General features: G+C 33.7%; 1 protein-coding gene across 2 annotated transcripts in view; it reads right to left on the bottom strand.

The window, feature by feature from the left end:
• Positions 1-16065, bottom strand: part of LOC105839585 (apoptosis-resistant E3 ubiquitin protein ligase 1) — a 66605-nt gene that overhangs the window by 38580 nt on the left and 11960 nt on the right. The window contains exons 1-2 of one of the 2 annotated variants that reach the window (XM_012686001.3): positions 1319-1448; positions 858-1051 (exon numbers count right to left, since the gene is read on the bottom strand). In XM_012686001.3, the coding sequence (XP_012541455.1) occupies positions 858-1035 (178 nt within the window). In that variant the 5' untranslated portion in view covers positions 1036-1051; positions 1319-1448. Of the gene's footprint in view, positions 1-857; positions 1052-1318; positions 1449-16065 lie in introns of those variants that run through there. The other variant, XM_036290784.1, reaches the window with a different exon arrangement.

Below are 16065 nucleotides of genomic sequence, written 5' to 3'. Positions count from 1 at the left end.
CATTGAGCAATTGCTTTTCTTAGTAGTAAAACTGATATTTTTCTGTGTATATTCTTGGATCACAAGAATCAGAGATACTTGACTTATATTACACACAATGATTTCGTACGCGAGTTGCAAGCAGATTTTTGCGCAATTGTCAATGCAATCTTGAAATATATGTTATATCTGGATATTACACATAAACAAATGACTCTATATTAACTGAATCTATTATTAGAAATTAGCATTAATTCGATATTAACAAACTATTTTAGAAAATATGTTTATATGTAAGATAATTATAATTGACTGCTTTTACATAATAAGACTACTTTAAATACTATTTTAAAAAATTGTTTAGAAATATTTTTTTTAATCTGCAGCTCATATTGATGCACTACAAGTTTTTACAATTATAAATGGAACTTTATTCAAATAGGTATTATACTTTTAGTTCATTAAAATTATCAAAAAGAAAGTGAAAAAAGACGTTCAATAAAAATCAGAATATAATCAAAAGAACAACCTTATTGATGTCTTCCTCCTTTATTAAAATTGATTAAAAAATTTATTTTAAAATGCACTAAAATGTTAGCTGTTTACACGCTTTATGTTCAAATACCATCTAATGAAGCCTGTATTAAATTTTTCCAAGAATCCAATATTTAAATGTCTCATTGAGATACAGATAATCTATTAGTTCCCCGATACGTCCCTCTATGAATTCACAGATTTTTTCTCGCAATACCTATATTGACGCGTATTGACAGCTCGGCTGGAGTTACGACTGTATCTCGATAACTGAGACATTGCGGTGGCATCTCGCGGCATCGCCTTCAGGAATCTGTGTTAACGCGAGTTACGTGGGTACTTACCATTCTTCTTAAAGAGCGGGCGATACTGCGCGAGACCAATTTCGATAAGCCACTGATCCGCCTCCGTGAGTTCCCCGTTGCTTCCGGTCCCTGCGGCGAGCATCAACAGCTTCCCCAGGGAGAGAACCATGGAGAGAGCCAGGAATACGCCGGACAGCACCGTCGACCATCGTGCCATTGCCCATGGAGTGCATCTACAACGGAGAAGAGGAATGTCGAGAACTGACACGAACGGTCACGACGATTTCACGAACGATCTCCGCGTGATCGACGATCCCGTCATCGACGATCGGACGAACGATCCGCTCGGTTGTGCAACGAAACTGACTGACGACAGGTTACCCGGACAGCGGGATTTGGAGGTTAGGTGAGCCGCGATGTTTGTAAACAAGCGGCGGACACCGGCCGATCAGCTGATCGTCGCCGATCGACGGGTAGCTCCGGCGGAAAAATCGGCTTACCACATCTTCGAGCGGGGAGCCGTTCTCGCGCCGCACGCGGTCTTCGATTAGCACCGTGATCCTCGCGCGCAACTTTACACCGGAACGATACGCATGTAGCGGTATGTATGTAATACGCCGTTGCGGGAACTGCAGATGGAGCGACAGGTGGAGGGTCGCGATAGGGAATTTTTCAAATCGAAGCGCGCGCGAGAGAGACGAAGTGCCGAACGTGAAACAATGATAAAAATGATCGATTTTTACTTGTGCTCTCACGTTTATCTCTATTTTCTAGCGTTTCACTTATATATTAGATTGTTTAAGTAATGAGAATATTGGAGTTTTGTTAATAAATTGTGTTCATAAAATTCTGTTTTATTTTGTTAGAAATATAGTTGCCATTATTGTTTACAACCTGCTGCCATCTGTCAACAAGTTTATGAATTCTTTAATATAATGTTAATATAATATTAATTTTATAATTGTTATTAATTATTGAAAATATTATTTTTATAGATGTATACACAATTTTTTAATATCCAAACAATATAAAAACAAATGGTTAACAAATATGATTTTCTTTGACAAAAAGAGAGAAATATTTGCCAACTGTGGATAAACCAGACGTTCAAATTCAATTCGTCAGTATACAGATTTCTCTCACAAGCGACATCTCGAGATTATCATTGTGCTTAATTTTTAACAATGCAATATCAACTTAATCGATAAAATAACCCAATTGAAAAATTATATTTACATTCACGAAGAAAGAATTAATAAATAATATATATGTATAATAACTACTAAAATTAATATATTAATCCTATGCAACTAACTAAATTTTTCAACTCAATAAAAAAATTTAATTATTTGATATGATTATACTGATAATGTGATGATATATAATTTTATTTTAGACGATTTATAATTTAATTGGGAATGTACGAATTAAAAGTTATTTGCGTATAGTCAAATCAAATTAAATTTATTTTATCGTCTAAACGAATTGAACTCAATAAAAATCTTTCCTGAAATAATTCGAATCAAATCGTCAAAACTTAACTTTTATTTTACAACGTAAATATTGTCATGTTCAATTTTAATAAATATAGAGAATAAAAAAAATTCTTATATAAGAAAAATAAATTTAATATAATGTAAAGTTATTTTAAATATGATTTTAAAGATTGCCAGTACATATCATTTGATTTGAAATTTCTTGATTCGAAAATTTTGGATTTAAGTCATTGAGATTCAAATCCGAGTTGAATTGAATCTTGATTTAATTCGATTCGTGTTCGATGATTTCGTATACCACTATTCTAATTTATCCAAGTAGACATGTCATACTGATAGTAACATGCAAATATTTATTTATGTTTTGTGATGTCATTGTAAATATAAAATTGCAATATTTATCTGGATTATTGCTTTACAATAATGGATTGATGTTCTGTTTCTGGCAAAATAAGCAGCATATTGTCGCAATTTTTACAGCATCAAAAGATCTCTTTCTATATTTTCTGACAATATTCATGTCGAACGAAAATGCATCTTTGAGTATACGTATATATACCATCAACTTTTCAATTTGTAAATTTCCTTTTGCATTCATTATACAGTATGCCGAAATATATTCATTTAGGTAAATTTTATAAAGACAAAATTTCTACAGTAAATGTAAAACAAAATTTTCTTATTAAAATAATAAATTAATATTATTTGATTGATAAATCTCTTTTATAATACACAAGAAAAATAACAAATGTTTAAGGTAGTTTTATCACGTCTATCATTAATTTACAGATACTTAGGGATCTATTTAAATTTGTTTAAAAAAACTTTTACTTCTCATAATTAAGTATATAATAATTACTTAAACAAAATAAATAAATCGACGCATCTCATGTTTATAATGACTTATATTTAATAAATTTTTTTTCATCAAAGTGATCGGCAATCGACTTTCAAATTTTGAAAACAAATAAATACTAGTTTGGACAATATTATATAAAAAATTGAAATTTTAAAAAATATTTGGTGATAAAATTACCTTAAATCATCATTTCGGGATATAGGCGTTTCCAAGACTTTTATCCAGAGAGGAGAGGAGAGTATTAATTTTATTATGATATTTAAAAAATCATAATTTTTGGCATTAATAAATAGAACGTTTCTTTGTTTCTGATGTTAGGAAAAATAATCGATTTTAGAAATCATACAACTTTTACTTTTTTTAAAGAAAATAACAAAATACAATTATTAAAACAAAATGCGAACTTTTCTAATATTGCTGCAGTTATTATTATTATACAAAATGTTTGTAATCATTTTTTTTAACAAATTGTTTTATTAAAGCAACAGCAAAGCCTTTTGTATGTAGAACCTTGTTAAATATTATTAAAAATGTAATGTTAAACTAAAGTTACATAAAAAGAAAAGAAATAATGAACAAAGCAGAATATTATTTAATAAAATTTGTAAAATTAAAGGCTCAAAAATAAATAAATAAAAAATTTCGAAGGGATAGTGATTTGATCTCAAATCTGGATATGCGTCGATGTGTTTCAGAATCATTTTCGACATTCACTTATACTTTGCAGTAAAGTACAACAAAGATCTTGAACAATTTAATTAAAAAGATAATTACGTTGAAAAAAAAAATAAAAATCTGTAACAAGAGAGAGACGGTGGCTGCTTTTTTGCACGGTTGTTAAAGATTCTCGCCGGAACGAGTTTGATGCTCCCGATTCGATACACGGAACAAAGTTGTAAATTGGATGTCAGGGCGTAATGGGTGAATCTCGTTCTTTACTCATGTCCGGTAAAGGAGGCTGAATTAACGGTTACGAAAAGGGTGCACGTACGAAGCGCGTTCTCTTCTCGGCATCGTCTCACATTCGCCGAATGCATCGTCGAATGTCGAATGCGACCGAGTTCTCGGCAGACTAGGCGTAAAAGTCGGTATCCCGGCTGAGACTGGTGATCGCAAGCGAAAGCCACGGTCGTCCCATCATTCGCCGGCGCATGCACGTGTATTGTAGGCTGGTGACTACGCGTATATTCGACCGTGTCGTCGCTAATTTGACCGCATGTGCCGTTTTCACGGCAGCTGCTATGTTAACCAAGTTTTATACAACCTCAAACATCTGTGTCTAACATTTCCGCGCTAAGACGGACATTCTGTTCCTCTATAGAATTACCTAGAAAATTTCTCGGTTTTGAGAAAGCCTTTCATGGGCTTTAATACACGTCAATTTGTGACTATTTGAATTGAAACGATAAATGACTAATAACTTTGTCCCCATTTACCTATAAAGCATTCTGCATATCTAACAAGTCCATAATCTGAATGAAGAGAAATATAAATAAAGAATTTTTTTTTACGAAAACCAAAAAGATTTAAACGGTTTCAAGATCTTCATCAAGACATCATAAAAAAAACTTCCTACATTCAAATCGTTTATTGCATAAACGTGATAATCTTTTTCTAGACACACAATATAGATATAATGTAAGAAACAAAGTTGTAGGCTTTAATTAATATTTTAAAGACACATTTAAAGAAAAAAAACTAAAAAACTTCCGGACTTGTTTGACTCTTGCGGAAATTTTACATTTATATTTATATGTATTTCCCGTTTTCTGTTTAATTCTTACTGGAATAAATTTATGTGACGCTACTGATAGAGACTGATTTGGGCGCCATAGCCCAGATTAAAAAGAAATATACTTAATTGCGTGTTTTTCGTAGAAACTCTTCAAGTATAATAATTGGATATACAATTTTCATGCTATTTGGTGTCGTCGACGCGGAATACAATCTACATCGTTCGATAGCCGAATGAGAGAGGATTGTAAATACGGAGGAAATAATGTATTAAGTAGATCGGGCACGGTGAGAGCGGCTTCGAAGTATCGGGCCGCAGGCGAACGATCGGCAAAACATGCAAATTATATACGCAGGTACAGTGTGTGATATTTCTGCGGCATTATCACGCGCGTTTCATCGATCCGTGCCACCTCCTCGTAAAAAACTTTGACCGCATCTGCGACTATATATTTTTCCATGTCTTGAAAAAAAGCGAGGCGAAGAGCGAATTCCCTCGCTGTACGCCTTTATCTCCCGTGGTGATCGCCACGGGCGAGGATCTTATTTCAGCCGTAAGCAGATTTCAGACGGCCGAAAAACGTCTTAAGTTGAATTGAGCGCAATTTAATCCGCGTCCAAGTGTCGTCGCATCCGTTGCAGGCGAGTGTGAGTGGGTGGTCGAGAGGATGCGACAATAACGCATGACGTGACGTGACGGGCGCGAAAATTTCGGTTGTACACGCAAAACTTCTTCGCGCTCCCGACCCAAAGGTGACGACGAGGCAGGAGCATGTTAATCCGATTGCCTCGGTCGTCGAACAACGTGGCGCTGAGACTGCTTGATTTGGTACCGACGTGCGAAGTACGTTTCATCAGCGACACTTACGACGTGCTGTCTACGGGGATCCCCGATTGTGTGGCGCGAATTAAAGTAGATTGGTATAATAAGTGGAATGAACAATGGAGCAACACATACGAAGCGCGAGCGCGCGCGCGCGCGCAAAGTCTCGCGACGGAAGAGAAGCGCAAATTGCGCTTCGCCGCGCCACGCCAACATAATATATATCGCGTGTTAAGATTGAGCGTGATTATCGCGGTAACCGCGGCGGTTGCGCCGTTACGCAAATGCTGCGAGCGGGAATGCGAGCGAGAAGAAGAAACCGCGCGGTGAGGCTGTGTACCGCAAGGCAAGAGCGTAACGCAGCGTGGCGCGCATCGGCAGCGTGTATGTATCGTTCTCGCTCGCGGTATAATGATTCGTCGTGCAAACCAATGATTCGATTATCGGAAGTAGTCGGAATCTACGTCCACAAGGGATAATTCAATTTGGCCAACGCTGTTGTTCAATCGAAATTGCCGCAGCACGTTATAATGGCACGGTGCGCGGTGCACGGTTAATTCGATACGACAGTGTTGGTCAGTTCATTTTCGAAACCCTTTGACCAATTTCTTGTCCTCCTCGACACTGAGCTTCGAAATTGCGCGTCTTGCGACTTTGTCGAGCTGACACGAGTGCGCGGTTTCAGTTGGCGTGTACCGGCGCGATTACAGCCGTTCGTCTTAGCTGCGATTCAGGTGTCTGATTACGGATGCGCGTTGCACAAGTGTGACATTGATGCACACGCGCGCCCAGGCATCCTCGTAATTATCGCGGGATCGTTCCGGTCCAAAGGAAGGAATTTCGTGCTCGTACGAAGTATGTTTCTTCGAGCGAGTCGGTAATTATGTCAATGAGACAGGAACGGGAGAGGGACGCGATTGAATCGTATAACCGGTCACTGTGTACGCGAGGCGTATTCTTTTTTTTACAAAATAAAAGTTGTCATGCCCGTTTGTGTCACCGGATAATGGATTTTTGTTAAAACGTTTAGTCAGACTAACTTATGCTCGACAAACATATCCAAAAAAATATAAAATTTTAAGTAATAATCGAATCTTCCCTTTATAAGATAACGGTTTACAGAATTATGATTAAAAGCTAAAATAATTCTTATTAAAAAAAAGTTGCCAAATGTATACCACTTAAGTTAATTTTTGTTATGTTTCCCCATTCAATGCTAATTCGTAAGCAAATGTTGAAAATTATAACTTAATGTTTCAAATACCTATTATTACAATATTTATTCTTTTACTAATAATAAATTAATTATTATAAGCCTTTTTATTATAAGCCCTTTTTTCTATAATAATAGAAAAATAAGGACGTTGAAATAAAATTGAATTGAATTAGTTTTTGTAAATGGCATATTTTATTTATATCAATATTTAATTTTACTAGTATTATTTCGTGGTTTTATATTAATATGATTTCTCATAATATAATTTAAATATAGTACAATTCTTAAAATATTCTACAATAAAGCTTCTTTTATAAAAAATATTATAAAAAATTTAGTATATAACATTGTTCATATATGTATGCTATTCATTTAAAAGTTGTTTATAAAAAACTCTAGTTATAAAATAATTATTTTCACTGCATAAGCTGTTATAAAAGCTATATCAAATCTTTTGCCACTTTCACCTTTGCAATTAATTTCAGAACCAAAATTCGAATATTCACGAAATATTTTATCATAGATTCAGAAAGAAGAGAGTAAACTTAAAAAGTCTTTAGACTTAAATTTCCATAACATTCAGAACTGTATTGTAGAACCAAAATATTTTTAGCGTCGGTTGTACCTTTAGGCTTAGGTTGTATCTTTAAGTGCTGTTAGTCGGCACAAAACAAGATGCAATCTGTTTTTGTCTCAAATGACTCCTTTCTCAGTTAATTTATATTTATATATTAAACGTTGATTATATTAAATAATAATATAAAATATTAATAAAATTTAGACGACAAATACACACTCACCAACTTTTTCTCATATTCAATACATTAACTGTGAATTTAGAAAAATGTATTTTAAAATATTTATGTATAAGTTCTAATTTTGAATTGGCATCATTAAATGTATATTATTATAAACATATTAAAAACTGTTATTATAAAGGTACTTTATGCTTCTTGATAACGTTTCTGAATTATGTTTGTTTTTTTTTAATATTTGCAATAATTGAGAAAGTGATATTACAATAATTATAAAAGAATTTAAAAATGCAAAACAATTTTCGTAATCTTATTATACGTGTACATTTGTAAAACGTTTAATTTTTTAAATTTGATTTATAATTGGGACTCAAGTCTTAATTGGAAACGTTATCTACGTATGAATGTCACAATTCTTTATTATAAAGTTGTACTTTATCTTGGCGAGAATTTATAAAGGTTGTCTGTGACGTATTTCGTGTTCCTGTCCAGGAGCATAGTTAACGAGTCGCCGCGTAAAGTTACGGACTTGGGACCGGAACCGTCTTTGACATCGGCGAAATGTTTATTTAATGTATGGAGATTCGCGACTCCACGAAGGAGGATGCAGCCAGGAAGCCGCCATGCGTGCGCGGCATCTTTTTTTCTGTCATCCCGTATTATTTATTTGTTGCATCCGGCCAAGAGATATTCCCTGCCCAACGCCCAGCGAGGCATTTTATTTTCTCTCGGTATCTCTCGCGAGAGATACGTTCTTTCGAGAGACAGAAAGAACGAGCGCGCGCGCACGATAGAACCGGACGCGGTGCGCACGCGGAATTTAAAAGAAGCGGCATTTTTCTACGACTTTCATTTATTACCAGAGACGACGCGAGAAATTTTCTCCTCATATCATTTCGAATAACCGATATTTTTTTTTGCACTGGATTATCACGCTGATTTTCTTTTTTTAATCTCTTTCTAGAAACAGAACTAGAGAGAGATCAGGAAGCAGTTAAACTGCGGTTAAGGTTAACCAATATATCGGTGAAACCGGCTCATAGAGCAATAAATCGTATCTAATCGGTCTTGCCGAGCTTTAATCCCCCATCGACTGTTTTTAATTCGCCTTGAAATGCGCTTATCGGCTCTCTGTCACTCTTGATACCCCCCTAGAGAAAAATAAATTCGCAATTTCGAGACTTCTGAATAGCGAGGAAACTGGAACATTCGCTTAAACAACTCGCTGGAACCGTGCGCGTGCATTATTGCGCTGTGCGTATTTGTGAATTTTATTCAGCTATTTCTGGATCGATATCAATTAACGACGGTCTTGGCTTAACGGTATTCCGTACACTTCGGGATAACACGACAGCGTTTTACGGTATTAATCTCAACTCAAACTCGCGCGCATGGCTACGTGTTTAATGCACTGCGCGTATCAATCCAAAGCGCCGTTTTATCGGCGTGCGATATAATTAGAGCGGTTAACTGCCACGCGTGCCTCTAGCGCGGGCAGTCGGAAAACTGTAAACGCGCACGGATCGCGAAATGATTTTCACGCACCCATGTCGTATCAATCGTGAGTCCGTAGCTGCGAAACGCGTTTTATGATTAGAAAATCGTAGACCCGAATACGCGAGTAACGGACATTCGATTGTTAGGATATGCTTTTACACAACGACGCGTCGCGTCGGCAAAACCAACAATGTAAAAACGGCAATTTTCCCGTATCAATTATTCGGAATCCGTAATGATGGCATTTACCCGTGTGGAAATTCTACCTAGGTTATAATCAGGGCCAAGTTAGGTTCCCTTACTTTTATTGAGGTCCAAGTTAGGACGCCTACCTTGGTCCAATATCGATTTGTCCCGCTTTTTAATCTAGGGCCTACATTGGTTTTCAAACTTGGGCCAATATAAAAATTTAACTTGAGCCAAACTAAAATTGTTTAGTATAATTTAAAAAATTTTAATTTTAAATTAATTTAATTTTATTTTATTTTAATTTTAATTTTATTTTATTTTAATTTTAATTTTATTTTAGTTTAATTTTAATTTAATTTTATTTCAATTTCAATTTTAATTTAATTTAATTTATTTTAATTTTATTTTTAATTTTAATTTTTTTTATTTTATTTTAATTTAAATTTTATTTTATTTTTATTTTATTTTAATTTAATTTAAATTTAATTTAATTTAATTTAATTTAATTTTTTTTTATTTTATTTTTATTTTATTTTTTTTTTTTTTTTTTCTTTTAATTTTTCTTTTTTTTTTTATCTTTCTTTTCTTTTTATTTTTCTTTTTATTTTCTTTTCTTTTATTTTATTTTAATTTAATTTTTAATTTAATTTTTCCTTTAGTTTCATTTTTTTCTTTTAATTTTAATTTTCTTTTCCTTTTCTTTTATTTTCCTTTTCCTTTCCTTTTCTTTTCATTTTTTTTTTCTTTTTTTCCTTTTCCTTTTCCTTTTCCTTTTCCTTTTCCTTTCCTTTTCCTTTTTCTTTTCCTTTATTTTCCTTTTCCTTTTCCTTTTTTTCCTTTTCCTTTTCCTTTTCCTTTTCTTTTCCTTTTCCTTTTACTTTTCCTTTCTTTTTCTTTTTCCTTTTCTTTTTCTTTTCCTTTCCTTTTCCTTTTCCTTTTCCTTTTCCTTTTTTTTCCTTTTCCTTTTCCTTTTCCTTTTCCTTTTCCTTTTCCTTTTCCTTTTCCTTTTCCTTTTCCTTTTCCTTTCCTTTTTTTTCCTTTTCCTTTTCCTTTTCCTTTATTTTCCTTTCCTTTTAATTTTCCTTTTTTTCCTTTTCCTTTTCCTTTTCCTTTTTTTCCTTTTCCTTTTCCTTTTCCTTTTCCTTTAATTTTCCTTTTCCTTTTCCTTTTACTTTTCCTTTTCCTTTTCCTTTTCCTTTTCTTTTCCTTTTCTTTTCCTTTTCCTTTTAATTTTCCTTTTCCTTTCCTTTTCCTTTTCCTTTTCCTTTTCCTTTTCCTTTTCCTTTCCTTTTTCCTTTTCCTTTTCCTTTTACTTTTCCTTTTCTTTTCTTTTCCTTTTCCTTTTTAATTTTCCTTTTTCCTTTTCCTTTTCCTTTTTTTCCTTTTCCTTTTAATTTTCCTTTTCCTTTTCCTTTCCTTTTACTTTTCCTTTTCCTTTTCCTTTTCCTTTTTTTCCTTTCCTTTTCCTTTTCCTTTTTTTTTTTTCCTTTAATTTTCCTTTTCCTTTTCCTTTTCTTTTTATTTTTATTTTCTTTTTAATTTTCCTTTTCCTTTTCCTTTTCCTTTTCCTTTTCTTTTCCTTTTCCTTTTCCTTTTCTTTTCATTTTCCTTTTATTTTTCCTTTTCCTTTTCCTTTTCTTTTCCTTTTCCTTTTCCTTTTCCTTTTCCTTTTCCTTTTCCTTTATTTTTCCTTTTCTTTTCCTTTTCCTTTTCCTTTCCTTTTTCCTTTTCCATTTCCTCCTTTTCCTTTTCCTTTTCCTTTTCCTTTTCCTTTTCCTTTTCCTTTTCCTTTTCCTTTTCCTTTTTTCCTTTTCATTTTCCTTTTCCTTTTCCTTTTCCTTTTCTTTTTCCTTTTTTTCCTTTTTTTCCTTTTCCTTTTCCTTTTTTTCCTTTTCCTTTTTCCTTTTCCTTTTCCTTTTCTTTTTTTTCTTTTCTTTTCTTTTCTTTTCTTTTCTTTTCTTTTCTTTTCTTTTCTTTTCTTTTATTTTTTTTTTTCTTTTCTTTTCTTTTTTTTTTTTCTTTTCTTTTTTTTCTTTTCTTTTCTTTTCTTTTCCTTTTTTTCTTTTTTTTTCTTTTTTTTCTTTTCTTTTCTTTTATTTTCTTTTCTTTTCTTTTCTTTTCTTTTCTTTTCTTTTCTTTTCTTTCTTTTTTTTTCTTTTCTTTTCTTTCCTTTCCTATTTCCTTTTTTCCTTTCCTTTCCTTTATTTATTTTCTTTATTTCTTTCTTTTTTTTTTTTCTTTCTTTCTTTCTTTATTTTATTTCCTTTCTTTTCTTTCCTTTACTTTTTTATCCAATTTCCCTTTTCATCCCTTCTTTTTACTCCATTAAAAACTTGCCCGCTGCTAGTTTTGAACCCGGGACCTTAGGATTACAAAACTTGTACTCTATCTACTGAGCCAATTGATTTATTGATATTGGGTACTTGTTATTGTCTATATATACTTATTAGTACATTAAAATTAAAGTTAGACTTTCGAGAAAAAATTGTAAGAGGCACTTTTATTGCAGATTCTTATTTGGAAAAATCATACAAACATATTAAACAAAAATTCAACTCGGAAAATGTTGTGTAAACAATGTTAATTAATAATTAAAAAATTAAAAAATAATTAAATGATAAATAGCTTTGTGTCAAAAGTTATGAATGTTTTGGGCTAAAATTTTCAAGACTTTTAGAGAATAGTAACCGCTACTATTTAAGCCCTATTACAAGAATTTACCATTAGTTATTAATTATTTATTAACAATTTAAAAAAAGGTAAATTTTAGCAGTTTTTAATTTTTTTCTCCTTAAAAAATAAACCAATTGGAACGTTCGACGGCTCATTTAATAGATATTTTTAATACCTATAAGCTTATATTTTTTGTTTTTTGCTAACAGTAATAAATGTTTTTTATTGCTAAAAAACAAAAATTTTCACTTTCTTTCATTGTTTATACAATAATTCCCAACTTTTTCCGAGTTGAATTTTTGTTTAATATACTCAATAAAATAATAGATTTTATAAATAACGTATTAGCTAATTCTTCAGTCTATCAGACATGGAAAACGGTTACTTTGAAATATTTAAGTCTAATACAATTAATATATTAAAATAATTAAAATATAAGAATTGAGAAAAAAAGTTATAACTAGGCAAACCTAAGTATAATTGTTTTGGAGCAAACATCTTATTCAAACTAGGTCCTATACGGGTTATAACCGGGCAAACTTAACTGTGAGTCTTAAGGAAAAAGTTGTAAATTTAAACCAGGCCCAATTCAGGCAAGCCCAAGTTCAAATATCCTAAATAGGCCCTGAATAGTCCCTGAATAGGTTTCAGTCCGAAAAGCCTTTATTTTGGATGCCTAAGTAACGCCCGTATGGGGCCAATATTAAATAAAGCATGCCTAGATGAATTTCCACACGGGTATTGGGGCGTTTTGCTCGACGAACTCGCAGAAACGTTGACTTCTCACCGCGTTAATAGAGATTTTCTCGAGTAACAACCGCATCGTATAATCTCAAAGTACATCTACACTATACGTACGATTAGATGCTTCTCTCCTCACTGCTTATTAAAACATTCCCCACTCAATTGAGATAACTTTCAATAGTTTCGTCCGCAAAGTTATTATAATCTTACGGGCAAATTTATGACTCCTCGCCCATGTGCGTGTATGTACCAACAAAGTGGATCGCACTTTCCGGCAGAGACCAACGGTCGTCCCGTTCACGACACTAAATTAACTTTCTGGTTGAATATGCATATGTATATTGGGGGCGCGGAAATGACTTTCGGTCATCCGAGTCGTGCCTCTGTCAGGACCGGCACGGAATGCATTATACACCGAGAACACTCACATAATACGTTTGAGAAGCGTACCGACTGGTTATCTGATTCCGCGAAGTGCGCACACGTTGTTTGCGCAGTTAATTCGGACGTGGCGAACTGATGTTTAACGTTTTCACTAACACTTCGAAGCGCTCCGAAAGCGAAGAACATTACCGCTGCAGTTTACGATTCATCCCGCTTACTTTATCCTCCCATAAACGATGCAGTCTCCCACAAGATAAATTGATCAACTCCAGGAAAGAACTACAGAAAATTGACTATAACTTCATCTCAAGTACTGATATTAAAAAAAGTGTTGTCCTGATTAAATCAACGAAACTTATTTGGTAGAGTTTATTTTTGTAAAAAACTACAGAATTTATTTTGGTTATCATATCTATATTTGATATGTTATAATAAGAACATCTGATAGAATTAACTATAAGATAACTTTGATTAGCATTTTTTGATTGATCTATAAAACTTCTAAAAAATACTAAAATCAAATAAATATTTCTTTGAATAGTGCCAAGAAAATATTTTATAGAAAATCGATAATATTTATTTAAAACAAGTACTAGTTTTCTATAATTTAGAAAAGATTACTTGTTTGAAATAAATATTATTGATTTTCTATAAAATATTTTCTTGGCACTATTCAAAAAAATATTTATTTGTATCTAGCAATTTTTTTTTTCAGTGTAGTTATAATAATACGCGGCATCAATAGATGGGCGTGACGGAATCCTATTTCTCATAAATAAAAAGTCACATAGAATAAGATAAAAGACACACTAAGCATTATAAGATTTTCAAAATACTTTATTAAAATAATTTCTTCTCTTAAATATGAATTTAAATTTGGATTCAAGGCAAATAAGGGATGTATTTTGATAATATAAGGGATATTTTAGAATAATTGTTTGTACAGGACTAAAACTATTAAAATATAACTCTCATTTACTTGTATTGAACTTAAATTTGAGAATTTGCATTCAAGAAAGAATTTATATTATTAGATTAAAATATCTGTTATAATAATTATAACTAAAAGCTATATATGTACCAAAAAGTATTAATATAATAAAAAGGTTATCAACAAACTTATGTCTTTTTCAGTGCAATTATGTGCACGCTAACTAATTGTTACTATATACTGATTCTAAATAAACTTAATATCATTAACAAGAAAGTGAAATTTTGATAGATTTAATAAGAATTAATCATATTATCTGGTAATTTCTACAAAAATTTATTTTCCAACAAATTCCAACATATTCCGTGGACTAAGTCCGTAATCAAAATTCTATAAATAATGCAAACCAGATTCTTTTTCCAGTGATAATTTTAAGAAGTTTTAAAATATGATTTAGCTTTCAAGAGACTCATTTAATACACAGGAAAAAAATGTAATATAGCCAATAACATATGTGATTGCGGGCTGCCAACTACATAAAATACTCAATACAATAATATTTGCTATTAATGCAAGTACAATGTTGATACTGCAATAGCATATATTATTGTATTGAGTATATCTACCTGTAATTGGCAGCCCGCAATAACATATCTTATTGAATATATTACTTTTATTTTCAGCGTAGTAGTATCACGTGATAAATACAATAATTATTTAGAATTTTATGGTACTAAACGTACTGCGAAAAGATTTGGCGCCTCATATTTCTCGCGGCTAAGATGAGAACCACGACGGAAGAGGGTCGATCGCAATTGATCACAAAATTAGGTTGTGAACAAAAGCAACGGACGCCGAGAGGAGATACACGACTAGCTAGCCATGTAAGGCGGCTCCTTGGTATAAGAAAGGCAGCTAGGCGGCGGCTGAGCCGTTTATTATGAAAGATAATGAATCCATTCAATTTCAATCCGGTCAAAAGGTATCGCCGGTTCGCCGGCTATGTTATCTCATACCGTCGTTCGGATGAGTCGGTTAGCTTAGAACGCTTATCAACTTCCTTCGGGCCCATCCGCCGCCGTTCTCTCGTTCAACAAAAATTCATTGACTTTAATGTGAATCGTGCGAGACGCAATTGTATCGTCGCCTGAGAGGATAGGATATCATGCGGGGCGTTTTTGCCGTTGCAAACCCCGCGGGAGACGCAACCCGAGCAAATCGAACGGTCAGGTACCACTACCGTGCACGGGGAATAAAAGAGCGCGGATTTGTAATTGAAACGAGCCGTTCCGCACGTCCAACGTGATCCCGGCTCGCGTTGTTAAACACGTCGTCTCGGATCGTACGACGCCAGATCGATTCGATCGGCCGTGCCGAGAGCAAGATCCTCGCCCGGTCCCCTGTAGGGTCCCGTGTTCTCGATTTTACATCAGGCATCAAGTGCACAGGCGCGGACAAAACGCGGAAAATCGGTCGTACAGTTGCCGACTATCTTTAGATACCGAGATATCGGCGTTAAAGGCGCAAGTGGGTTAATACTAAGGATTGGAGAACGCAGAGACGCGTAGTTGCGTGCCGCGTACGTGTACATGTATGGTACATATACGCCAGGATTCTCCGCGGTTCACTAGCGCTGACAGATGATGTTGATGAACGATCGCCCGCGGGTTCCGCGCCGCGCCGAACCGATTCGGCCGCAGCTGCATCTGCGCGCGAAACATCCTCCCGTGGGTCACTGCCATACTTTCGCGTGTGGAACGAGAGCATTAGCCGAGAACGATTTCGCCGAATTTAGAAAAGTGCATTTTTATGCTGTACATCTGCAGTTTCAGTTCCTCCGATCGCATCATCGATTGAAAATGCCCAGAAATTCTGAGGGAGCAATGTAAAATTTTACTATTAATAGTCCCATTACTTATTTACTTACGTTAAAGTAGATAGCTTTA

The sequence above is a fragment of the Monomorium pharaonis genome, chromosome 8 (genome assembly GCF_013373865.1).
Source record: "Monomorium pharaonis isolate MP-MQ-018 chromosome 8, ASM1337386v2, whole genome shotgun sequence".
NCBI lineage: Eukaryota > Metazoa > Arthropoda > Insecta > Hymenoptera > Formicidae > Monomorium > Monomorium pharaonis.
This window is presented reverse-complemented; position numbering and strand designations above follow the sequence as displayed.